Source organism: Anoplopoma fimbria, chromosome 19 (assembly GCF_027596085.1).
Source record: "Anoplopoma fimbria isolate UVic2021 breed Golden Eagle Sablefish chromosome 19, Afim_UVic_2022, whole genome shotgun sequence".
Lineage (NCBI taxonomy): Eukaryota > Metazoa > Chordata > Actinopteri > Perciformes > Anoplopomatidae > Anoplopoma > Anoplopoma fimbria.
In genome coordinates this window covers 23704654-23730738 of record NC_072467.1, presented here as the reverse complement: position 1 = coordinate 23730738, position 26085 = coordinate 23704654, and the positions used below count along the sequence as shown (strand labels likewise).

The 26085-nt window shown below is 39.4% G+C and overlaps 1 protein-coding gene across 1 annotated transcript in view; it reads left to right on the top strand.

The window, feature by feature from the left end:
• Positions 1-7861, top strand: part of alkbh3 (alkB homolog 3, alpha-ketoglutarate dependent dioxygenase) — a 10829-nt gene extending 2968 nt beyond the window's left edge. Inside the window, exons 6-10 of the mRNA XM_054620202.1 lie at positions 1-36; positions 2297-2385; positions 2664-2873; positions 3427-3525; positions 6472-7861. The exon at positions 1-36 is cut by the window's left edge and continues 68 nt beyond it. Of these exons, the coding sequence (XP_054476177.1) occupies positions 1-36; positions 2297-2385; positions 2664-2873; positions 3427-3525; positions 6472-6597 (560 nt within the window). The 3' untranslated portion in view covers positions 6598-7861. The remainder of the gene's footprint in view (positions 37-2296; positions 2386-2663; positions 2874-3426; positions 3526-6471) is intronic.
• Positions 7862-26085: the final 18224 nt, after the last annotated feature.

Below are 26085 nucleotides of genomic sequence, written 5' to 3'. Positions count from 1 at the left end.
AGCTTCCCTGGTCCCAGAAGACCAACTACAGACAGGGTGGGTACCAGGAGTCTTAAAGATGAGCAGCATGCAAAGGGGTGAAATGTGAGCCTATGATGTAAGCCTAAGGTCAACAGGGTTTCCCCACTGCAGCTGGTTTGTTGTTGGGTTCATGTGTGTTCTAGTTTCATTACAGATCAGTGTTATACTTTTTACTTTCTTCATGTTTCAGACATTCTTATGGTACATATTAAAAAAAGAGGCTAAGAAATCCTCTAAATTTGTTATTTTAACAAAAGAATATGATTAGACTTATTTTAGTGTTCATCTGTATTTTTATACTGTTAGGAAATTGTTTGATACACTTCCCTATCTTTTTTTTTTATATTCAAGTTAGGGCAGTAAACATACTACAGCATTATTATTTTTTTTTAATATGGCAGCTTCTCTTTGACTATATAGAGACATTGCAGTTCCAGACGTGTGTACTTTAGTGAAGCTGGCTGCTTTTATTTTTATATTTTAAAATATATAATGTCTTGTTTGTAGATTCCATACATACTAAATTTGCCATATACTTAATATTTATATTCGGTTTTTTGTATGTTTTAAAAAACACTTTAAGGCAACTTTATAAAACTACTGTTTAAAAGAGTTTAAAGTTAGCACAGTATATCTGGAGAAGAGAGAACTCGCCTCCTTGCACGTGCATAAGTGGTGCAATGGCTTCATTTTGAAAAACAATCGTCATTTTCCTCTTAAATGAAAGAACAGCTCTCATTGTGTCCAGACGGACTATATACAGGGAGCCTGTTTGGGCCGCAGCCAGACTTTGCCTCAGAATCGGCCTTTCTCTCAGCTGGCTCTCGTCCGTCTTGTGTGTTACTCTGCGATAGCTCCGTGTCAGACGAACAGCACGATAAAGACAACAAGTGACCAAGATGATTTCCAAACACAGATCATAAAGTTGTGTAATCTCAATCCATCACTCCTGAGACTTGGTCAACAAAGATCCACGTGATGTTTGGGTTAAAGAGGAAGTCGTGGAGAAAGGCTGTTAACCCCTCACCAGACCTCCCCTCATTTATCCTCTCTTGTTTTAAAAACCCTTCTTGACTCAGTTTTTCCGACCATTGCTCACGGCTCTAAATTGGATCCTGTGCATGAGTTAAGGTTTTGTTAAACTTTCCCCCCTGATAGCATCTATTCTTGGAAAGAGTAAGGCTTTTGAAAGTTGATAAATGCCCACACATATTTATAAGTATTAGCTCCGGAGGCGATGAGAAATTCAGCACCATAAAAAGCAATGGCTGCTTGGGCAGTTTGTTCTGGCCACAACGCTCTAATGGCACAGAATTGGTTCATGGAAGAGATCTTGTTGTTCCCAGTGAAAGAACGATACACCATTAACAACAAAGGAAGACACACAGAGAGAAAGTGGATACCTTTCCTTCTGCTAGAAATAGATTCAGTTGCAGATGATCATTATCATAGTGTGTGTGTGTGCGTGTGTGTGTGTGCGTGTGCGTGTGTGTGCGTGCGTGTGTTAGTTAACGCCGGTAAGGAATATATTAAGAACAAAACAGTCTCACATTTCTGCCCTACTTATAGCTGCCATCCAGTGAAAGAGGCATGAGAACAGACTGGATCCTTTCTCTTTTGAAAGTTGACATTGCTGTGATCCAATTACTTATGAGATATAGAGATGGAAATGTGAAAAGTGTCCACAGCTGCTGTTCTGTATGAAGAAGAAAACATGTTACTGTGTATTTAAAGCCTGCAGGGGTTGAGTGTTTGATACTGGTTAATGGAGTATCAAATGAATGGGCTGCAACATGCCGAACCACCAGAATGACTTTTTTCTTTAAATTAATCAATAAATCACTACGACATTCATTTTCAGAAATCTCCCTTTGCCTCATTGCATTTATAATTATTATAATAATTAAAAAAAATATCAAAGTTGGAGTAGTTTGGTACATTTATTGTGGATTACAAAATGGTTTTATATTGCGCCTTAAAATTGATTTATTAAACAATTTATTGAATAAAAAAACATTTAAAACCCCAAAATACAGTATTATAATTTTTGTGTTATTGTTTTGGTATCAGCACTAAAACGCTGTTATTATTTATCCAACAATATTGATAATTTTTCAATACTCCGACTGTAAATGAGAGATTTATGGGATTATAGTTTGAGAACCATGTGCAGTCACGTTAGACCAGGTTTCAGACAGAGGATGCAACATATCCTGAGCGTGTTCTCGTCTGGTTCATTTGAGGTAAAGGTGTGTTTGTTTGTGTCTCGGTCCAGGTGATGCGTACGAGGAGCCCAGACTGACCTGCTGGTACGGAGAGCTGCCCTACACATACGCCCACTCCACCATGGCTGCAAACGAACAGGTTAGATAAACTCATTCAACCTCCGAGCCACCAAGACCAACTTTTTCCACACATATACTTTATTTATTTATTAGTTTTTCACATTTTTATTTTGTTATTTTTTTTTTTTTAAATGTTTTTCCCTCACTTGTTGAGCTGTTGTCTAATTTCTTTTAATATTGTCTCTTTTTTAACATGTATATATATATTTTTTTTTATTATTTACATTCAGTTTAAATATTTTTTAATGTTTCTCTTCTTAATTAACTACTGAACTCTCTTTCTCTTTCCCCTCATAGTGGCATCCGTTGCTGTTACCCCTCCGCGAGGCCGTGGAGCAGGCGAGCGGATGCAGCTTCAACTCTCTGCTGTGTAACCTGTATCGGGACGGCCACGACAGCATCGGCTGGCACAGCGACGACGAGGCCTCTCTGGGAAACAAACCCACCATCGCCTCCATCAGTCTGGGCGACACCAGAGTGTTCGGCCTCCGCAAGCAGCCTCCACCGGTGAGATGATGGTAGAGCCTGAAACCTGGGGTCCGTTCTTACGTTAGGACACCAACACTTGAATCATTTTCTTCCACTGCTCCTATACTTACTCGTTTTGTTAATTTAGAGAAAAAAAGTCTTGTTTCATTATTTTATCCTCATCCACCCCCAGTTTTCATTAAAGTGGTCTCTTAAAGTATTTGTTTGGGCCTTCTAAAACCTGCAGACACAGTTTCTGACCTTTTGCTGTTTCTCATGAGTTAGTTTGGTGGCAAGAGTTGGCTCACACTCTCCTACCTCCACCGCACTCTACCTAATAAAGCAGAACCGCTGTGCAAAACAGACAGGAAGGCTTAAGACAGTTATAGTGTTTAGGCTCAGCGGAGTATTTGGAGGCCTGTGTTTAATGGCCTATTATTTGAAGTGTTAAAGAATACACTTCAGGCTTCATTACTCATGATGTATTTGTAGTGATTTGCAGGTAACAGAATGTCCCTTCAAATGAGTTTGTGGCTCTTCGTTCTGCTTTGTTTATTAATGTGTGTGTGTGTGTGCTCTACTCTTTTTTTAGGAGGAGAATGGTGACTACACTTATGTGGAGCAGATTCGGGTTCCTCTCAGTCACGGGACACTTCTGGTGATGGACGGAGCGACGCAAGACGATTGGCAGGTGAGCTCCAGCAATCAAATACGAGGGGCCGTGCAGGCAAAATAGTCAGTCATTAAAAACACCGGCCGCTGGTCACAGGGGCGGATCAGAACCAGACAGAATTTAAAGACTGCTTTAAAGGTATTGGGGTTTTATTTTTGGAAACTTCTTTGTTGCAAAGTGTCCCAGAGTTTACTTATCAATCAAAAACAACATAAGCATGACTGAATGTCTTGTTTCCCTCGTTTTATGTTGCAGTTATTACTTAAGCTCACTACTTCGGGCTTCTTCTGTTTATAGCAAACAAAATTCACATGTGATCCTGTTAATCACGTTTTTCTTAAGAAAAAAAACTCACCTTCCACCACACTCTTAGAAAACAATTTAAAAGCTTTCATGTATGTATGTATGTATGTATGTAATTTTTATGTAATATTTAAACAGAAATGTAAAAGTTTTGTAATATTACAAAATGACGGAAAAACTCCAGTAAATATTAACAATAACAACTACTAAATAGATGCTAAGTTATTTAAATTTCTGGACCCCGTAATACCTGCCTTTTAAATCGGTACATAAATAGTTGAAGGACTTGGCTCTAAGCTATCCCTAACTATTATTCAAACAGTGACTTTGACATGAATGAATCCATTACTTCATGTAGCCTTGGACGTTTACAGTAAATAGTCATGCCCTGAAAACCGACGTTTAGTTTTTAAATTGATTGTACATGAACAAAAAGTATAAACAAGGATTAATAACAAAACAATTGTGCAGGAGAGGACAGAAACACTGCGAGCACTTAATGTCAAATTAAACAGCACCAGAAGAGAAACCATTATATGCCATTATGTGTCAGTCCCACACGGTGAGTCAAATATTGGATATTTTAATTTATTTTTTGGGAGGTATACTGCTAGAATGATATTCTTTTAGCTGGTCATGTAAAGCTGAAAAGTAAGTGGAAATTAAGAAGAAGTGAGAGACAAAACAAAGGGGACGAGGGGGAATAAAGAGAGCGAGAGATCTGCAGAGATGGTGGAAAAAGGGAGAAGGTCACAGGTGTTTTATGGCGACACCTCCCTGAGTATCCCAACAAAGGTTTCATCTCTCCTTTCAAGATCTTGCCAGAGAAAGAAGATCACACCGTCCATTAATTTCTTCCACTGTCACCTCCGTCCCGGTCTGCCTAATAAAAACCTCCCGGCTCGGTTAGAGAGGTTTGGAAGTGAGTGCTAAATACTTAACTAAACCTGTCCATCTGGATTAAGTGCTTTGTTTGTTTGAAAAAGGATACAGGGTTATTTCTGCCTGTTCAGGACTCTTTCTCTCAACTCCGTGTGTGTGTGTGTGTGTGTGTGTGTGTGTGTGTGTGTGTGTGTGTGTGTGTGTGTGTGTGTGTGTGTGTGTGTGTGTGTGTGTGTGTGTGTGTGTGTGTGTGTGTGTGTGTGTGTGTGTGTGTGTGTGTGTGTGTGTGTGTGTGTGTGTGTGTGTGTGTGTGTGTGTGTTTTTATGAGAACCAATCTGAGTTTTAGACCTTCAGAGTGAGGGTCTTCACTTTGGGACGGACCATTAAAGGCCTGTTTGAGGGTTCAGACTTGGTTTTAAGGTTCGGGTTAGAATTCATATAGGTTAGGGAATGCATTATGTCAGTAAGTGGTCTCACAAAGATAGAAGTTCAAGTTTGTGTGTGTTTAAGAGCATGAGATGCACAAGTGGAAATTATTCTGCTATGCAAAAAGGTCCAGAAATAAATAAAGATTAACTTTTTGTCTGTGCTGCTATTCAGAGCTGTTTTTTTGGAAAAGGGGAATAAATTTGACTTTTACCCCGCATGTCAAATGGTTTAAATAATGGTGTTTGTTGTCTGTTTTCACATTCTCGGGTTGCCCTGTTTAAGGAGGACAGAGGTTAGCCGCAAAAAAACAAAAATATGGTTGTGTTTATGGAACTCCTTAAAACGTTAACCTTTTCTTGTGTTCTCATATTTGTTTGCTTTCTAACCTCAGTTGCGTGAGTGTACGGTTCTGTGTTTTTTGGCTGATAACAACAGCTTATTTGTTTTTATTTTCTTAGAATACTGTTCATTTGACCAAAGAACCAATTTTTTTTTTTTTAAAACAAGATATTGCTTCACTTGTAAACTAATGACCTGAGATTTCCCCAAAGCAGCCAGCGTGTCCTTTAATGGCCTAATTCCCATGATAAACAAAGGGTATCTAAGCCAGTCTTTCTCAAAAAGGGAACTTTGGAGCACTGGAGGAGGTACTTGAGATTTTTTTTTAAATGCTAATTTAAAAAATATCAATCATGCATAATTCCATAATAATTAAACTATAATAAGTTGAATGAAAATAGAAATGTGAGTTTGATAAACAACATCTTGTATTCAATATTCCTATTTTCAATGCAATTGTTTACAGCCAAGTGTCATAAAAAAAGGCAATAACGGTCATGTTTGTTCTGTTCCGACGGGGAAACAATTCTTTTTTTTCATAGGATGGCTAAGTCATGACTTGCCCTACTTTGTCTCTGATTGGCTGATACTTGTTGCCTATGTTGGTAAGGTTAAAGCAGACTATTTTAGGTTAGAGTAAGAATATCAGAGTTAGCAAATCAGAGGCAGAGTAGGACGTTCATGCCTTTACCATCCTATGAAACAAAATACTTCGACCTGGGAGACAGTTTTGACACTAAGTGACAGATGAAAATCAAGAAAATGGATTTGTGATTGAAACGTAGCAGCTGAAAACATGCAGAAAGAATTGTAACACAAAGCAAAAACACATATCCAACAAAATACAGTAAGTAACATTTGAAATGTAGCATTTAAGTGTTTTTAATTTAAGTTTGTTGTGTTGTAAATCAGACACCGATGAAGCTGTGCTGTATTATGTTTTGTGTAGATAAATGACTAAATATTTACATGTGACAAACGTCTTTTATCCGTCCCTCTGTCTCCACCAGCATCAAGTGGCTAAAGAGTACCATGACCGAGGCCCACGCATCAACCTGACCTTCAGAACCATGTACCCAGAGCCGGAGGGCCACAGGCCGGGCACCAAGCTACGATTTACATCCAAGCAACCATAAATCTCCCCTCAGAGACAGGTACTGGCTGCAAGGCTGAGGAGACGGTTGTCTAGTGGCTCTGCATTTAAAACACTGATCAACACGATGTTAGATCTGATGTTTGGAGTGTGAACTTTGACCTTTTCAGTGAGTTTGCAAGCGATTTCAGTAGATTGTAACAAGTCTTGTAAACACATCGGTCGGTTACAGACCACAATATGAATAACGGCTTCTTCCAAGTTAAACAGGGAGATATTTTAGCTCTGCCTTAATTAATGTATGAACCATAATGACTCTGCAAAATGACTCTGCAGACGTGATCAGTGGAGATAATCAGATATCGGTGTTTTCAGACAAGCCAAACAGAAGAAGTTTAGCACAGTTGCTTCGGTTTATCTCAGTTCATTTGCTACAGTCTTTGGCTGGTATGCCAAACTTTAATTTTGGCTCAAATGAGTTGTCATGAAAAGTGTCTTTTATGAGAGACTGTACATTGACTGTACGGGAAGTCACTGACTCACTTTGTTTATCTCAAGGAGCTTTTTTGGAGAAAACACATTTGCTGTATAAATGGGAAGGAACAAGTAAAGTGGCCACTTAGAGGCCAATTACAGCTCCATCAGGACTGGAACTAGTTTATTATCCTGTTGTTAAAGATTTGTCTGATCAGTCTCTCAAAGAGGTAATGCAGCTTTTTGCACAGTTCAACTTTCAACTTTTGTTAACAAAACAAGTCAAAACAGTGGCATACCCATTTTAATTTTGAAGTTGTTGATTTTTGCATTGGTTGTTTTTCACTAAACTTTGTCATTTATCAAAAGACATCAACCCATGCAAACTAAATATACATATGCTCAAAGCACCTGGAGACATTAAAACAAAAAACAAGTTCACATAGCGACAGATGCTACGGCTACATGCTAACTATATCTGGCATCCAGTGGTAAAGAAACAGAAGAATCCCACAGACATAAAAAGGAGCTTAAATGGCCCTGAAATAAAAATAATAAACTTAAGAAAGGGAACAACTTAACATTGTTCCTGACAAAGTCACAGACAGTTAAAACGTAAAGTGAGTAGTTGATTTAAAGTTATAGCTTTTTGGTTTTTGCATATACCTCCCTGCATTAGTTCCATGTTTATTTTGTTCAAACATACTACTTAAAATTTTGTTCATACACACTACTTTAACCGCCCACATAATGGGATATTCTGTTTATCTTGTAATGCTAAAGAGACACCATAGATGCAATTGATTGCTGTTGTTCTGAAATAAAGAAATACATCTCTGAATCCACTTCTATTGTGTCCTATTTCCAAAAAACAGGTGTTTGTCCATTAAGCATAACATTCCTTATTTGATTCATAAAATGACAAAGCAGGTTCAAACAAAATACCATGTTGCGTGGCAAGTTTGTCATTAAACTATTCTGCAAACTGTCATGATGTTGGCAAAATAGAGAGATTATGCAACCATTGTTGTAGCTTTACCCAAAAGAAGCGATAAGATTGTTTGATAAATAAACATTTCTTGTTTCACTTTGTGATCTTAAAATCATGTGCTCCAGTGTAGTCAGAGAGCATAGGACAGAGACAGAATTTAGATTTAAATTGAAATGTTAAAGTGCTGACTCTCACTTTTAGCATTGGGTGATGGTATTTACATTAATGTTGGTCGACCAGTAAAGATCTCTGTTCTAATTATCATTTGTCCTTTTTGGAAATAGTCCCCAATTGTTAAACAGTTAAGGGCCAAAGACTCACATACAGACAAGGCAACCTAGTTTTCTTTTTGTTATTGAATGGCAAAGTCTTGCTAAAAAAGAGAAGATTGAGCTGGCAGACCGAACACAGCATCACCAGGGAAGATACAGAGTGTCAGCCTCATAGACATGACTTGAACTAAATCATATCACTCTACTGGGATAATTACAGAAAATAAGACCATTTGAAAATATACTGACAAAATTATTGTTTTTGTAGATTTAATTTGATAACTACCCCTTTTTTAAGTGTTTACACCAGGCGTCAAACTCTGGTTCTGAAACTTGAACCCAATGGGGAAGTGCCTTAAACTTGCATTCTTTCTAATAGCCATCAGGGGCGACTCCTCTGGTTGCAAAAAGAAGTCTGCTTGTATAGCAGTCTATGAGAAAATGACCCTACTTCTCACTTTCTCACAATTTATTACGTCAGTAAGCATTGTAAACATGAGTTTATGGTCTCAACCTCTAGCTTTCAAGTCTTTGTCAATACATCATGAAGTTCATTTAGTAAATTATGGTCCCATTTAGAGATAAATAGACCATAAAGCAGAGTATGTTTGAGGAAGGACTACTTTGTGATAGACAGGTCATTACCGCTACCAAAGCTGTATACGTTGTCTCTACGTTACTCCTCCGTAGCCCAAATATGGTCACTTCCATTCAGTGGTTTGCAAAAAACCAAGTAACAGGCTGACTCTCATTGTTATCACGATGACCCATAGCGTGTTCTTTTCACTGGTACTTGAAAGCAGTGACAGGAACTTCATCAGCCACCCATTCAAGCAGTGTTTATGAGCTGTATTTGTTAGCTCAGCGAGGGCTCAGCAGATGTAAAGGAGAGTGACTGAATAATGGATGTGAACTGAGTAGGTGGGAGGATGTATATTCATCCTAAACACTTTAAACCAATGGGCAGCATTATTTCTCTAGAAAAAGGACACTTATAACAGTTGCAAAGAACACTGTGACCCTGGATCAGTTGATAGTTTCATAAAGTGAGGGCTCAGTCGGTGGTTACTCTGTAAGTTAGGGCCACCGTGTACCGTTCAAACTAAACACCCACTGTAGACTGCAGCATCAATTTTCAAAGTGCCTTTTCGGAAAGTACAGCAGTCACTGTAACCATGACAACTTCTCCTTCGGCTGCCCCATCTGACTCTTGCCTTACTTTGGTTTGCTGATGTGTCTCAGTTTTACATGCCAGCTGTAATCTCTCCCTAAACTGCCTGACGATAACAATCATAAACCCCCATAAACGATTTTCTTTACGCCTCACACTCCTCTGTTAGTGCTGAGCAAACAGCTTTGGTAAGACATGACAGAAAAGTAGTCTGCAGGATGTCTTTTTTGTGCATATAACAGGTTTTTAACGCGTACTGTGTAATTGGGTCGGACACCATGTCCCCCTGCACAACCCTGTGTTTGTGTATGTTTGCCCACTTCTTAAAGCCCCTGTTCTGTGTATATAAAGTTTATTACCATCATTAGGTGAGTGCAGCAGGTTGTGTAATAGGTCCTGGGCCTTTAGTCGGTACAAGTGCAGGTGAGAAATGTGTCAAGCTGTGTCCTGACTTTTACCGGCTCCTTGTTGTGGAGCCCCGAGAGGCAATGATTCGGGACATTTTGTACCAGAGGAGAACGTCACAGCGCTGAACATGAAACAAATCTGGGCTGAACATTTGATTTAGTTTTGGAACAGTTTCTTCTGTTCAAAACACCGTGGCTAGTGTGTGTGTTTGTGTTTACCAAATGTCTCGTAGTGACTCCTGCACCTGCTCACTGATTACAGGTTGTTCCAGGAGATGTTGGGATTCAATCTGAGTAATTAAAGTAAAAATAGGAAAGAAAAGAACTACACCTCCTTAAAATGTGTGCAATAAGATTATTAAATTGTGTTCTGTGCAACCGTAGCCTACATGGTTCCTCAACGATTCGGTGATTTAATACTTTTTTTTATATAGAACTGTGTTGTTTAATTTATATCAAATATCTCAAAAGCTGTTCTAATCAGTATTTTTATATAAACAAATACTATGTCTAGTATGAACTGTGTCACTTGTTATGTAATTATTGACTCTGCAGTGGATTATTTAGCGTCTTAAAGCTTATTGTTTTAGTTTTCAGCATGCAACATAGGGCTCAGTCTCTCAGGTCTCATCAAGAAGGCAGCTGCTGTTGAAAAATCTCTTTTAAACCTACATTACTGTACACTGAAGCTTGTTCCTAAAGCTGGCCTAAAATGAACCAAATTTAACATTTTAAGGTGAATTTATTATTAAAGCTACAGAAAACCTTAGTGCAAAAATGCTCTCAGACATTTAGCATGTCTTAAACAACAGAGAAAACAACATTTCTGACCTGTATGTGACCATCTTAATCCCCACTACACACCCAGAATTAGACATCGTCTTCCTGTATCTGCAGCACTTTCCCAGCTCAGTCTTTCTGTTGTTGTTGTTTTCCACTCTGCCTGGAAAGGAACTTGGCATGTGACACGATAGCTACTGTAACTAACAAGCTGCCCGGCACGCCTGTGTTAGCCACTGTTTGCATGTTCCCAGATCCCGACACCTGTTGTGCAGAGCTGGAAACGCTTGGGTTTACGGGAGCTTCATCAGAATCACAGTTGTTGCTAACTCCTTTTTAGCTCCCTCTGGAGCCCCAGGAGCCGCTGTATGGATCACACCTAATTAGGCCTCGGTCCAGCGGCGTTTCCTGTCCCTGCTGTTGACCGCGGCCACCTGATCTCCAGCCTCTGTTGCAGACAGTGAACTGTACACTACTGGACCGTGTTTGATTACAGAGCTTTAGATAGATTGTGTGAAATTTTGGAGATCTGATCCACAAGGATGGTGAAATGAATCCAGTGGGGAATATATATAACACATGTTTATTAAGTACAAGGAAAACGGGGTTACATGATGTTATAATTCTTGATTAATGTGCCAGCTGTCTGAACATGTTAAGCCTATTTTTGAATATGGCACACTATGTTGAGTGGTGGACACGGGCTGTCTAAGGGACAAGAGCAGCACACAGAAATATTCTAGCATGTAGGGCAGCCAATATGGAACTGCATCACGTTTTCTCCACTGGAAGGGCGCCAAAAAGGGCACTGCATCATGTTTTCACCATTTAAGGGCCGATTAGTGCACTTCTTCTCGTTTTCTCCACTGGATGTGCAATCTGGATGGCACTTTATCATGTTTTCTCTACCATAGGGGCGTCCAACAGGGCACTTTTGCTGCGTTTTTACTGAGTCCACCAGTGGTTGAATACATTTGTAGATCAGACAGCCTCTGAACTGTTGAACTGGAACTTAAATGCTCAATATGAGTACATTCTTAAATATCAAAGTTTCATGTTTTACCATTGAAAAATACTTTTTTAGAATTTTAGAATTGTGTAATAAGATCTGTGGTGTCTTGGTGAAACTAATGTTGCATTTTTATCGGTTGACCACTTTGATCCAGACTGAAATATGTCCGCCAATATTTATTGAATTGCCATGAAATATTGAACAGACATTCATGATTCCCAGAAGGGTTTTCCTTCCTATTTTTACATTTTTTGTGAAACGTCTTAACAATTGAATGGCTTGCCATTTGTTACAGACATTCATGTCACCCTCAAGATTTTTTGCAATACCTTTAAAGATCCCTTAGTGCTTCTTCTAGCGCCATCACCGGGTCAACATTTTCTTTTGTCTAATACTTTGCTTTAAAATCAAATACCTGCAAAACCCCATGGGCCTAAGCTGTACTTTCTGTTTTGTAAGAATTAGAAAATGTTTCCACGCTAGGACATTAAACCGAGACTAAACATTAACTGATACCATCAGCATGTCATTTTGAGCATGTTAGCATTTAGCTCAAAGCACCACTGTGCTTAAGCAGCCTCACTGAGAGTGTTGTTGTTATGCTCACAGAGGACATTTTGACTTGTCAAAGTAGGAAAAGAAGTGTCACTAATTACACTGTTACCAAATGTTCCAGTGAGAATGTCAGTGAGCCAGCATGCAGAATACCAGGACCCTGAAATCAAAGCAGCTTAATGGGATTCAGCCATCATTAAGTTCATTATTTGCATCAGTGCCTGTCCCACTGAGGCGAGTCAAAATGTCTTCCGAGAAAAAGGCCTATTCAACATTCGTCATAAATACAACATGCTGGAATAGTTTTTTTTCCAAATTTTCACACAAAGCTTTAATCTCATTTAACATATTCTTGGTTCTAGCTTGTTACAGTGGAAAGAGATAGAAAAATATTGCAGGGAAGTGCAAAAATGACACGTATCAAAGGTCACACCCTGAATTTGCTACCCTAGGTTACACTTTTTCATAGTTTGTGTGATAAAACTATGTGCGGTGCCACACCTTTCAATAATTAAAAAGCAATTTTCAATTCCTGGAGCACGCTTTCCTCAGAACTCCATAACTGTACTGTGATTTCCAGTGTCCACCAAGCTGTCACGTTTCTGGGAAACGGCAACAAGTTAAATGAAACGTTTGACCTGAACCTCGTCTTCCATGGAGTGTAGTGAACCTGCGTCTTCCATGGAGTGAGCCAGTGGGATATTTTGTTTTTGTCTGTATGCATATGTCCAAATGTACACAACCAATTGTACACAAAGAATATACAGTTGTATTTGTGTTTACACCTGTGTGTGTGTGTGTGTGTGTGTGTGTGTGTGTGTGTGTGTGTGTGTGTGTGTGTGTGTGTGTGTGTGTGTGTGTGTGTGTGTGTGTGTGTGTGTGTGTGTGTGTGTGTGTGTGTTGTGTGTGTTTAATATGGAAGTGGAGTGTGAAGTCATGCTGTGATTTGCTGGGAAACTGCTCTGGGAACAAGTTGACCGATTCACTTCCCCCTCCTCTCCTCCTCTCTCCTCCTCTCTCCCCCTCATGACTTCAGTTCTCTCTCCTTTATGGTGCCTCCCCCCTTCCTCTCCTCTCCTCTCCTCTCCCTCTCTTTACCTATTATCCACTTCATCTTCACCTCTCCATCTCTGTCTTCTGTCTCGTTTTTCTACTCTCTTTTATCCGGCTTGGTCAGGTTGTCTTGTTGGTCGGGTCTCATTGTTGCTGCCTCTCTCTGGTCGTCCTATAATAGATTTCTATCTGCCTCCCTAAATGTGTAAACTTGAGAATCAGCTGCTGGACTCACATCAAAGTCTTTCCCTGATACTTAGGTGGCTTGTTATAGGAATTACAGGGAGTCACAGTCGCATCCTCCTCCTCCTCTCCTCCATCCTCCTCTCCTCCATCCTTCTCTCCTCCTCCTCCTCCTCTCCTCCATCCTCCTCTCCTCCATCCTTCTCTCCTCCATCCTCTCTCCTCCTCCTCCTCCTCCTCCTCCTCCTCTCCTCCATCCTTCTCTCCTCCATCACAATACTTTTCTATGCCTTTTGTAAAAAGCTGGAAGGAAACCTGTTTTAATATTTGCCTTTAAATAACTTACATCAAAGCATATTTTGTACATCCGGTACACTTCTCTACATAACACTTAAGTGTATGATGCTATTCTATTGATGTAAAGATGATTACTTATATAATTCATATTTGGAAAATCATCTGATTGTGTGTTTATTTGTCAAGGATGGATGACTACTTTTTTTTATTATAAGCTTCATAATAATCTACAAAAGTAAAAGCCCTCTCCTCTTTTTGGTTAAAAGCAGTATTATTTCATGTGTCAATCTCTCATATTTTCATTTGAATGCCTCGTTCTAATTTTGGATTTAATGGAAAACATGTTCTCAGTCGCTCCAAATGCGTCTCTCTCTCTCTCTCTCTCTCTCTCTCTCTCTCTCTCTCTCTCTCTCTCTCTTTCTCTCTCTCTCCGTTTTCCGATAACCGCCCTCTGTCCTGTGATGTCACGTCTTTCCTGTGTGAGTTATAGCGACTGGCATCGATCACCCGTTAACCGACACGTCATCAAGTGGCATCTTGACGACATCAACAACAGCTGATTGAAATGCACCGCCAGTGTGGTCACACTTCACAGTCTGACTCACAGAAGGAACACATTTTAAGAGTGCTGTGATTTCAAGAGACAATCCTGTAAGCAGAAGGTCACAGCAGTAGCTTCCTGTCAACGGATCATTGGCCACAGTAATGCTGGAAATAAATCTGCCTTATGAGAACATGCCGACTCATGTTCATTTATTCAAGACATATGTTTCTCATATGAATAGTTTTAGGCATCCATAGTGCAGAGACAAGGACAGGAACTCTAACTGGCTTCACACTTGTGGACAATACAAATGTTTTTTGTTTGACAGCCTGGCAAAGAAGGAGGGTATAGCTACAGGTTTTTACAAGCGGCAAAGCAGCTTTGACCTGAATTCTGATCTGGATGGTATAGTCTGTGTTATAAGAGGAATAAGATGAAGAGTGCAACCCCAAGTTCAAACAAACTGCAAATCAAAACAATAACAATCCAAACACCACATCTAATAGAGCATCGATACAGTGCCAGGTCTTAAAGCTTGGGTAGGTAACATTGGAAAAACCAGCAAGAGTACGCAATCTTTTTTAAATAATCCAATCAGAAACCCCACCACAGACGCAACTCTTTTCCAAACAAAGCAGCTAGCAGCACTAGCACCAAAAGACGCTAAATCTAGTGAGGGGGTCAACAAGCCGTCCCTTCAGGCCTCCCTCCAAAACCAACCCCCAAATGATCACTATAAAGACAGGCAGGTACCTAAGCTAATGGACGGTTTTATTACAATCCTGTGATTATTCTTTTTTGTCAGATTATTTGATTAATTGATTGCTTTCAGGATGTAAAGAGAATTTCAAACATTTCAAACACCTACAACAAACAATGTTTAACAAAAAAACAATACCCACCATAGTTTTAAGGGCTTGTGCATTGACTTAAATGTAGTAAACATGTACAAATACATCTAGATTTTTCCCAAATTAAAAGTATAACCAAACAGCAGTAGAACAAAAAATAGTGTTTTCTATCTGTGACACTGAAAACGTCATTCATCGGAATCCACGTGTTTTTTTGCAGCATAAACAGACGCAGTGTTCCTGCATGGGAATCCTTCCCAGTCTCCAAGTCTATAAATATCCTTGTTGTCCCCTTGGTGTCTTACTGACTCAGTCTCAAGAGAGGGGAGGGGGGGTCGGGGGGGACCAGGCCAACCCCCAGAGGATGAAGTGGTGATTGATTTACACTAACGCTGCTGCCGTCTCATGTAAAGCTACATCTTTTTGATATCATTAGATAAGATAATCCTTTATTAGTCCCGCAGCGGGGAAATTTGCAGGCTTACAGCAGCATAGAGTAAAATAAATTAATATACTGCTTACTGCACTGAACATAGCTGCATATATGTAAACTACCTTTTACCTTTCCTGTAATGTTACTTTGGATAACAGTGCCTGTTGGTGCCAAAATACTTAATTAAAGTGATTTATGGTTTCCTTGAAGTCATTTCTAAATCATTTATCAAGGAATTTATCAAACATTAATCAAATATGGCCCTTCTGACTCTGGCATTTCCAGTTTTTGTGTGATAAAAACAACTTTGCATGGACACAATATGAGGGATGCGTCTTAAACATTGCGCATTCTACATAAAAAGCATATAAAACCTAAATTAACATCAAATATTATATTTTTGTCAGATTTGCCTGTAAAAAAAATGATATCGAAAACTTCATAGCTAGTGTGTGACTTGTCATACAGTGTTGTATTTGTGTTCACTCACTGGGAGAGAAGACATACGGTACCTGAGCTGTTCTGTTACTCACAAACTCTGGTTCCCCTCCTCTCCACTGTTTCCTGACATTTAGGTTGCTATGGTAACGGGGGGGCGTCCTATCGCAGTGGGTACAGGGTGATTTGCCCGTTCGGGAATGTGGCCTGTGGCGTGTACCTCACCCCTTGACCCCCCGAGGACCTGGATAATGAATTTGCCTGGATATTCTCTCTGTCTCTCTCTCTCTGTCTCTGTCTCTCTCTCTCTCTCTCTCCTGTCTCTCTCTCTCACTCTCTCCCTGTCTCTCTCCTGTCTCTCTCCCTCTCTCTCACTGTCTCTCTCTCTGTCTCCCTCTCTGTCTCTGTCTTTGTCTTTCTCTCTCTGTCTCTTTCCCTGTTTCTCTGTCTCTGTCTTTGTCTTTCTCTCTCTGTCTTTTCTCTCTCTCTCTCTCTCTCTCTCTCTCTATATATATATATATATATATATATATATATATATATACATATACTGTATATGTGTAGCAATTACCCTTTTCACTATGTCCTTTTTCTTTATATTCAAACATTTTTAATTTCAACAACATAGACCAAACAGATAAATAAACTCAGCTCCAGACCGTCCCCACTGAAATACACCTGCACAAAAACTCCAGAAAACTCAAAATAAAAGCAAAAAGTTTCAAACACAAGAACAGACACAACAAAATAGAATAAATTATTTACATGAGGTTAGACAGTAGTGATTGCTTTCTCCCGCCAACTTAGGTAATGTGTTAATGTAATCGAGATAAGTTTATATATTAAATTTGATATTCTCAAACAGTACACAGCTGTTGATTTCTAACAACCATCTGTCTATAGGGAGAGGGAAATGTTAAATGAAGACAGGTTGAATGGCTGTTCATGTGTTTTTACGAGTGAAACTGTGGCAAAGTGTTGTTGTCTCCGACTGTGTTTGTAATTGTGTGCCCTAATTAGAAGTGAGTGTTAAAAGGGCACTCAGGGACAGGGAATCGTGTTGGATTTTGATTGCACATGTGCAGATAATCCGGTGGTGTAGTGGTTAACACTGTCGCCTCACAGCAAGAGGGGCCCGGGTTCAATTCCCGGGCTAGACAACCTTCTGTGTGGAGTTTGCATGTTCTCCCCGTGTCAGCGTGGGTTCTCTCCGGGTTCTCCGGCTTCCTCCCACAGTCCAAAGACATGCAGCTTAGGTTAATTGATGACTCTGAAATTGCCCGTAGGTGTGAATGTGTGTGTGAGTGGTTGTCTGTCTATATATGTCAGCCCTGTGATAGGCTGGCGACCTGTCCAGGGTGTACCCTGCCTTCGCCCAATGACAGCTGGGATCGGCTCCAGCACCCCCGCGACCCTTAACTGGATAAGCGGTAACGGAAGATGGATGGATGGATGTGCAGATAATCGTTGTATTGCCAAAGGCCACCACAGTGTCATCTGGTAAACACACTTCTCCTCTGTCCACCTCCTGTGGCCTTTTTGTGATTTAAAAGACAGTGATTTATCGAAATCAGTATTTCGATAAAACATTATTTAGCTAATTTTTGAGAATGTGGATGCAACGCAATATTTTACGAGTCTTCTTCGAGCGAGACTCAAGCGAAAGAGTCGTTGAGGAATTTCCCAGTATGATTACAATACTTGGTAATCACCAAAGTATTTAGAATTTTTCTGGAGGGTTCATAAATGTCTGCACAAAATATCATGTCAATCCACATGATAAATGTTAATTTGGATGCATTTCTTTACTGTTCACTGCTACTTCTATTGTCTTGTTTTATTATAGATTTGGTTGAGAACATCAGTTAAGCCTGAGTGAGCTGCACTAATTAACATGCAGAGAATCACACTAATGCACTTTAATTGAATTAAATTAATTAAAATCTATTCTATATTGAGACAAACTGCATTGCCCAATCCTTATCATGGCATACATCTCTGCCGGTGTGTCTTCCATGTCAACTATGCTGTCAGCCACTCAACTAATCCCTCACATTGAGCCCTGTAACACAACCTGCTCACTCACTACACACTGCACACACTGCACACACACTTACACACCAAGGAAGAGGAACCTAGTGAAAGTCGAGCCCGCTTGTTAATTATGATGACCCCATCTGATTTATTTTCTAGCCGATGCCCTTGTTTCCGACCGTGTTTCATAACCAGGACTGTAATATTTATACACATATTATATCACTGATACTTGCTCGTGTTCCAGTTGAGATCTCAGTAGGAATATGTTGTTGTAAGCTCCTTTACAAAGTCAGTTTATAGAAATCGATGTAATTATGACACCTGTGTCCAACTATGGCATGCAAATAAGAAAGTTCTATTGTTTAAAGAACTTATGTCAGTGACATAGTGGCGTAGTCTTTGTGGTTTACACTTCAAGCTAGGTAAGTTTAAGTTGTTTGGTGCTTTGCATGTTGCACAGCTGATTGATCAGAGCGGTTTAACCTGAACAATCAAACTATAAACCAAGGGGATCTCTTTTTATGTGTTCTTCGCATATCTTAGGAACTGTTCTTATGATCCACTTTGCACTTGGTGGGTGTATTGCTGGGGAGCCTGTGGAGTGCTTTGTTGAACTTTGTGCAATTTGGACACTTTAAATATAAATAACCTTTGAAAAACACAAGTGAACAGGATGTTTAGCAGCGGGGGCGGAGCTTCAGGGCTCTGCGAACTTGAGCATGTCTACCGCAACGGGGCTTTACAGTCCACGGCTCATTGACTGCAGTTCACTTTTGTTGCGATGCCGGATATACTAATGTTACAGTCAAACACGCCGCAAACAGGCACTGCACTAGTACAGTTAGTACAGGAAATCTGCAATAAAAACAAACCAATAAGCCAAAAAAAACTTTGAAAAGCTGCATATTTGGGTAATAATTCTCTGTTGGTTCATCGCTGCAAGAAGCCTCTTTCAAATTATGTACTAATGTAATATTATGTAGTAATTGTACTATTTGTTATAATATAAAATAATGATAAGTGGATCTTTAAAGTCAAAAACATAGCAATTTACAGAGAAATGCTTTCAAGTGCCCAAGTTAACAGGTATATCCATATATGACAGTATTTCAAACCATTTGTGTGTGTGAGTGTGTGTGTGTGTGTGTGTGTGTGTGTGTGTGTGTGTGTGTGTGTGTGTGTGTGTGTGTGTGTGTGTGTGTGTGTGTGTGTGTGTGGGTGTGTGTGTGTGTGTGTGTTTAAGGTGGGACAAGGGTGGTGTAGGTGATCAAGGAGCGGATTGGAGGGGATTATTTGTCAGCTGCCTGTGCTCATGCTCCCTGTTGGAAGTATATTCCTCTTGAAATGCCATCAGCTGTTGAATACAGGATTCAGGACGGGATGGAGCATTACAGCACCCAGGATAGAGCCTATAAAACACCTACTTTGTATGGACTCAAAAACGAGAACACAACGATAAAATGGAAAATAATTATTCCTCTTTTGTGCTCATTAGTTCATTCACATCAGCATTTCAGATTATGAATGATTTAGTTTTGATCTTTAAATTTAAATACTTTTTCTGGTTATCAAAGCGAATCAAAATGAAGGAATGAAAAGTGTCAGACTTGTATCATAGTGTTACAGGCAGCAATGCATCCCTTACGTTGCGCAGCAGCTGGATATTCGTGTCAGGTGATCACACAAGCATCTCAGGATCACGAGATCACATGGAAATCCATCTCGTCAGTTTAAAGTATTGCCTTTGTGGGTATAGTACCAGTGTCTGACCAATCAGCGTCCTGTGAGGAGCCACTGGCAGCTGCAGCCGTGGTTTAGGTGTGTGTGACTAAATAAACAATGGCGGTTACATCATAACTGGAGAGTCTCTTCATTGAAAGAAGAGCAGAGGACGGCACCGAAGGCTTTTCTGAACGGAAAAGATGTTTCCACTGTTGGTTCATCTTATCACTTGCCTTTCCCTTTAAACACTGTTTCCAATGACGGCTTCTCAGATTGTTCTGTACAAACAAACCATCTGGCGGGTCATGTTAATGCACGCAGGGATTTTCACCAGAATCTCCTCGAAAACACAAACGTATGCCAACAGTATCATTTTGGAACAATAGAAGAAAAAAAATCAACAAATAACTGCTTTAATTTCAGAGGATAAATGTTGAAAATAAAATAATGTTGGAACATGAGCTGTGATATTTTTTAGGATTCATTTATTTTAAATGAAGCTTTGAACAGTCGTGATTGAAACACGATTGCAGTGCTTTTCTGGACATTGTTTTTGCCAAACGATGTCCTTGTGTGCAACACATGTAGCCTTGGCAGGCTCTTTTACGAAAACAAGGCATCCCCAAGGACACACACACACACACACACACACACACACACACACACACACACACACACACACACACACACACACACACACACACACACACACACACAGTTCCCACTCAATACACTTATCATTCCCGGCAAGCAAGTCCCAAAACACGTACACTAAACCAAATGGGTGATTGTATAGAATAAGAAAAAAATCAAGCATGCATATACATGGACACACACTTCACACACTTCACACACACACACACACACACACTCATACGGGAATCACGAATGTCATGTGATGTCATTTGACTAGCAGCTGCTGGCACGATCATGGGTCACCTTAGATCAACTCAGAATAGAGCAAGGAGATATAGGTTTGCTTACAACCTCGCAGAATGTGTGTGTATGTGTGTGTGTGTGCATATGAGACAAGAAACAGGATGACCTGGTCTCCCTCCCCGTCTTAGATGTCACCCTCCTGAGGTGTCATCTAAGGAATGCACGATGAAACCGGGGAGACGTTTTTAGGCCATAGCGTCACTCCTGAAGGGGTTGCAAACACGGCGAAGAAAAACCTGTGAGGTCAACACTTAAAACGCGAGACAGTTGTCACCTCAGTGCGACTGGACTTACGTTGCATGATGTGCATGCCACCGATGGCGATACTTCAAGTTAATATTAGTAACGACGGGTGACACTCGGGTTTGCCCGCTGAGTTTCTGCTGTTTGTGTTCATGTTGCCAAGCCCACTGTGAGACACTGACCCGATTATGGATTATGATGTGATTTGTAGATATGTCACTGACCTTTACATCACCTAGCTTTTATTTATTTGCAATGCAAAAGTTCATATCTAAAGCTACATACGGTATGAATAATGAAAAACACAACGTTTGTTGCCCTAGTATTTCGATGATCACTTCCTCCTTAATTTAAACTGTAAGTAATGTAAAATTGTCTGCATTTACCTTGTTTTAGAGCGAAACTTGAGCTTTCAAGTGTCAAAGGCAACGTTCACGGTTCAAGGTCGTTTTAAAGACATGACCACTCTCTGCTACAGATATGAATGCATGTTGTTTTAGGTATTGGCGAGGCGATGAGGCCCATTCTGAGAAATAGATCCATGAGTTTGAAGCCTTATCAGAACCAATGCATTGCTCGAAGGTTGAAAATGCAATCAGACAGGAGTTTACTGCTCTGGAAGTTAATTTATGCATCAACACGTCTAGCCTTCGACTATCTCTCCACTTCATAAAACACACTGTAGCTAACAACATCCAAAATTGTGACAGTAAGTAGATATCACAATCATAAAGTAGAGCCAGCCGCTTTCCCACATGACATAAAAAAACATTAACACCCACATCTTTTTCCTTTAGTGTGAAAGGTTAAAGTTGGCATTCATTCCTGGGAAAAATGACTCTGCAGTAGTCACGGGTATTTGTATAAACTGTCTTTGTTAGTCTCTCCGCTGCCCCAACAATCACCAAATTTGGTTTGAGAGTTTGATAAAGAGACTGAATAAGTAGAAGATATATAAAAAAAGAAAGTTAAAGTTCTGCAGAAATGAGTCCTAAGACACAGAAAATAGTTAGTATTTTTGCACTTCTTGTTTCCTTGTCTTTGTCTTTTTATGGGTTTTTGGTTAGATGCCTGAAATAAGGTCTGTGGATAACTCAAGCTAAAGTTAAATAGGTCAGTTAATACCACTCCTTTGAATTTGAAGCTTTTGGGTGTATTAAAAAAGACAGTGGTTAACAAATAGGACTATAAAACGTCATCACGGCGATTAGTCTGCCTTAAAAGTTAATTGTTTAGTTTGTTTATAATTAATTAATTAACATTATTTGTTTACCTCTGACTTAAAAATCATAAAAGTGGTGTTCATTTGTGGGGATCATCTTGCTGAATAATATGGTTTAATAAGTATCATAAACTTTTAATTTGCCACGGAGCTTATCTTCTGCAATAATCTGATATCCAATAGAAAACTCCCATTTTCTTTTTGTTGAGGGAACCAGTGTAATGCTAACAGGGTTGGCCTACAAATACGTCTTCCCTGCAGCCCTCTATTTACCATCGTGTCCGTGACGTCAAGGATGACAGACCAGAAACTTTTTGGCTGATGTAGATAGAATTGAAATATATCTCTTCTACAGGAAGTATCAATATTTGATTAGTTTATTCACCAGACTTGTTTGTAGAAGTGGTGAATAAATGATCCTAACTCACCCAATCTACGTCAGTCCTTAACCTCGCCCATGACATTACTGACATGACATGACAATAATAACATGACATTAAAAACCTGTGCAATACATTACACATTATACTGTGCAATAATAGTTAAAAAAGTTAAAATAGTTTTTTGTTTTTTTTCTGTCTGTAAATATAATATTTCAGTTATTGTTTTTTCTACTGTTTTTTTTTTTATTGCTTATTTATAATACTTGTTTTATTTTATTTTTTATTTTTTATCTTGTCTTCTTCTACTATGTCTCTTGTGTGCACTTTACTCTACGCTGCTGTAAGCCTGCAAATTTCCCCGCTGCGGGACTAATAAAGGATTATCTTATCTTATCTTATCTTATCTTATCTTATCTTACTGTATCTGAGAGCATAAGTTGTGACCCGCGACGACCATCCCTGTCGACTGACCATGAATTAAACTAAGTGAAAATAACGAAACCACGTTTGTTTTGTTGTGACACTTAACCATATCGTTCCGAAATGTGAATGCTATATGAGACGTTTTGAGTTTTGACCGAGCTGAGGTGCAAAAGTTGCTCGTTTTCTTCTGGAGCATTCAAATTAAAGACACAAGTGCATTGAATGGCTCGGAAAGGGATTTTCTATCAAAAAGCAATGCTTTCAGATAAGAAATGAGAGATTGTGACTCTACACAGATTTATGTCACTCTGATCAGCTGATCTGTGTCACATGTGAGAGAAAAAATCTGCATGAATGTAACCGACCCAACAGATCGACACTCCAACACTTTGATTGGCTCCGTCAGCGGTGACACTGATACATTTAGTCATTACAGTTACAGTTAAGATGACGTTGACTCGGATGATGCTGGGACTGATGAGGATGAGTCTCTGTTGTTTGTGTTTGTGTTTCCTTGTCTACTGACTTATGAGAGCAAATATCCTGTGTCAATGTTTGTCTGATCTGCATAGATTTTAAAAGTTGATGTCAACTATTGCGACTGCAGTTTATAAAAATGTTGCTTTTATAGTAAATCATTTTAAAAAGCTGGTTTTACTTGTATTAAAGCTGTTATATTTTCAGGTGATTGATGTTTAAATCAGGAACAGACACCTTTATTTGGTAATTTATCTATTCTTGCTCTCAACAATTGATGATATACTAAAACTGAATGTATTTTTTTTATGATCAAGCTTTTCAACAGATATACATTTAGAATTATTTAGAAATCAAGCTTCAAAACAATGCAATCAAGATTGATATTGTTCTTGAAAAATTGTTGATTATTGTTGTGCTGACTTTATACTAGAGTTTAAAGATTTCCATTCACTTAATAGGTAACAGATGGAAACATAACTTTTGGTTTTGTGCTTCTAGAAAACATGTAGGGCTGATTTTTAGGACAGGACTATCAGCTCACATGCAGACAGTCTGAACTGAATATAAAGGGTGTGTGTGAGTGTGTGTGAAGCTTTAAACCGAGAGAGCAACATTGTTATTGCATGTTTGCTGCTCCTCATTAAGAACTTTGCTATCATTCAGAGTATTAGAAACATAACTGTAAAAATGTAGGCTAAATTTAGTTTGTGTTTAATCAATTCATTTATGAAATAAGATGCAATAAAGTGACATCAATGTGTCATTAAAAAATTGATTGTGAGTGTCTTAATTACCACAAAGAAATAGGCCATTGTGAAAATGAATCATCACTTTTACATCCCCCACAAAAACCCTGCTTCCGTGGCATTGCTCATGTTCTTGTCACAGTTATTTTTTTCCCTAATTCATTAGGACTTCAAGTGTGAGAAAGTATCACAACAAAGCCCAACAGAAAAAGTGCACATAGACATAATGTATTCATAGCCTTCATTAGGCACACTGAGACACTTCCACAACACTGTAGCCAAGGCTGCTTGTGTTTGTCCGTTAATGTGATGATGGATGACTAATGTCTCATGGGAATGCTGCGAGAACATTATTAGAACATTAAAGGGGTAATAACTAATTAGTGTTAAACGAGAATGTCCTGCTTTTTGAGCTGGACCCTTTTGTTGCATGTTGTCTTTGCGTATCTGGGTAACGTCAGCATGCTCCTGCTTGTGGCTACACACTGTACATACGAGGTGGTTGTACCAGCGCAGGGACTGTTAATAACGTCCCGACTTGTTTATGTCTTCTTCAGTCCTGTTTACATTTAAAACACTGTAAGTAGAGCTGCCGGCCATGTTTCCCCTAAAGACTCACATTAGAGTAAATTCAGAGGGGAAGGCACCGGGCTTTTCTTTAAACACATATTTCATTTAAGTCTTACTTTGGCAATTAACCAACTTATTTGATCCTCACAAAGAAATTGGCTGGTGATATATTACTAATATAATAGCCTAAAGAAAGATATATTGTTTTCCAGCTCCAGTATGTCAGTAAGGTTGCCAGATACAGGAAAATAAAATTATTGGTAAACAATGGATAAGTAGTTCTCCATTCAATGGTAACTACACCCATTTTTGCATCTTGAAATGCAGGATTTTTTTTTCTTTCTTATCTTTTGAGCCCTGACTATACTTTCCAACAGACATGTGCCGAGGCAGAATCGTGACCAGGAAACGTTTGGATCTTTTGTCATCTGTGTGGATTTCTCCTTGTGGTGAACCGACATTCTCGGCCTCTCAAAGGTCTCGATTTTATACGTCCATCTGTGGCCGCGTAGTTAGAAAATATTAGATGACGATCTTCACGAACCCTCCGTCTTTAAGTTCTTTAATTGTTACTTACTAGAGATCTACCTTAATTTAGCTGGTTGTTGTTTCTCACTCAGACCCTCAAACTTCAGATTAACTTTTTCCGGATTCTTGAGTACAACATATGGCCATTAAGAAGTCGTACAATAGGACAATGAAATGAACATCTCTCGATATAATGCAATACAAACAAAAACACCACAACCCACAGACACCAAAATCACCACAGAGTTAAATCAACACCTTTGTAACTGACTCAGCTTTACAAAGGTAGTTATTTGGTCATCAGTCTCAAGGACTCTGTCCTGCATTTTGTGATTGAAACATGTAATTGCATTTGAGCGTCTCAACTTGACATTGGTTATGTCAACTGTTCTCCCTTTTCTTATTCTCTTCTCTGTTGTCTCTGTTCTGCTTCCATTTCTGTCTCGACTGTCTTGCTCTCCCTCTGTCTCTATTTCTTTCTCACCCCTACAAATCTGTCAAAGCACCCCCCACCCAAGCAAACACACACACAGACACACAGACACACACACACATATTCTCTCCTCATATGTTTATTTCGGTGGGGTGACTCCGACTGGCTGTCTTGCTCTGAAGGCCGGAACCATGACGGAGAGGGAAGGAGGGGAGAGGGAGGGACCTGGCAAACTGGGAGTATGGAGAGAGAGAAAGAAAGAGAGAGAGAGAGCGAGTGGGTAGTGAGCTGCTATAAAAGAGAGTGCTGGAGCTGTCGTTGGCATTAACCTCAGCAGACTGAGA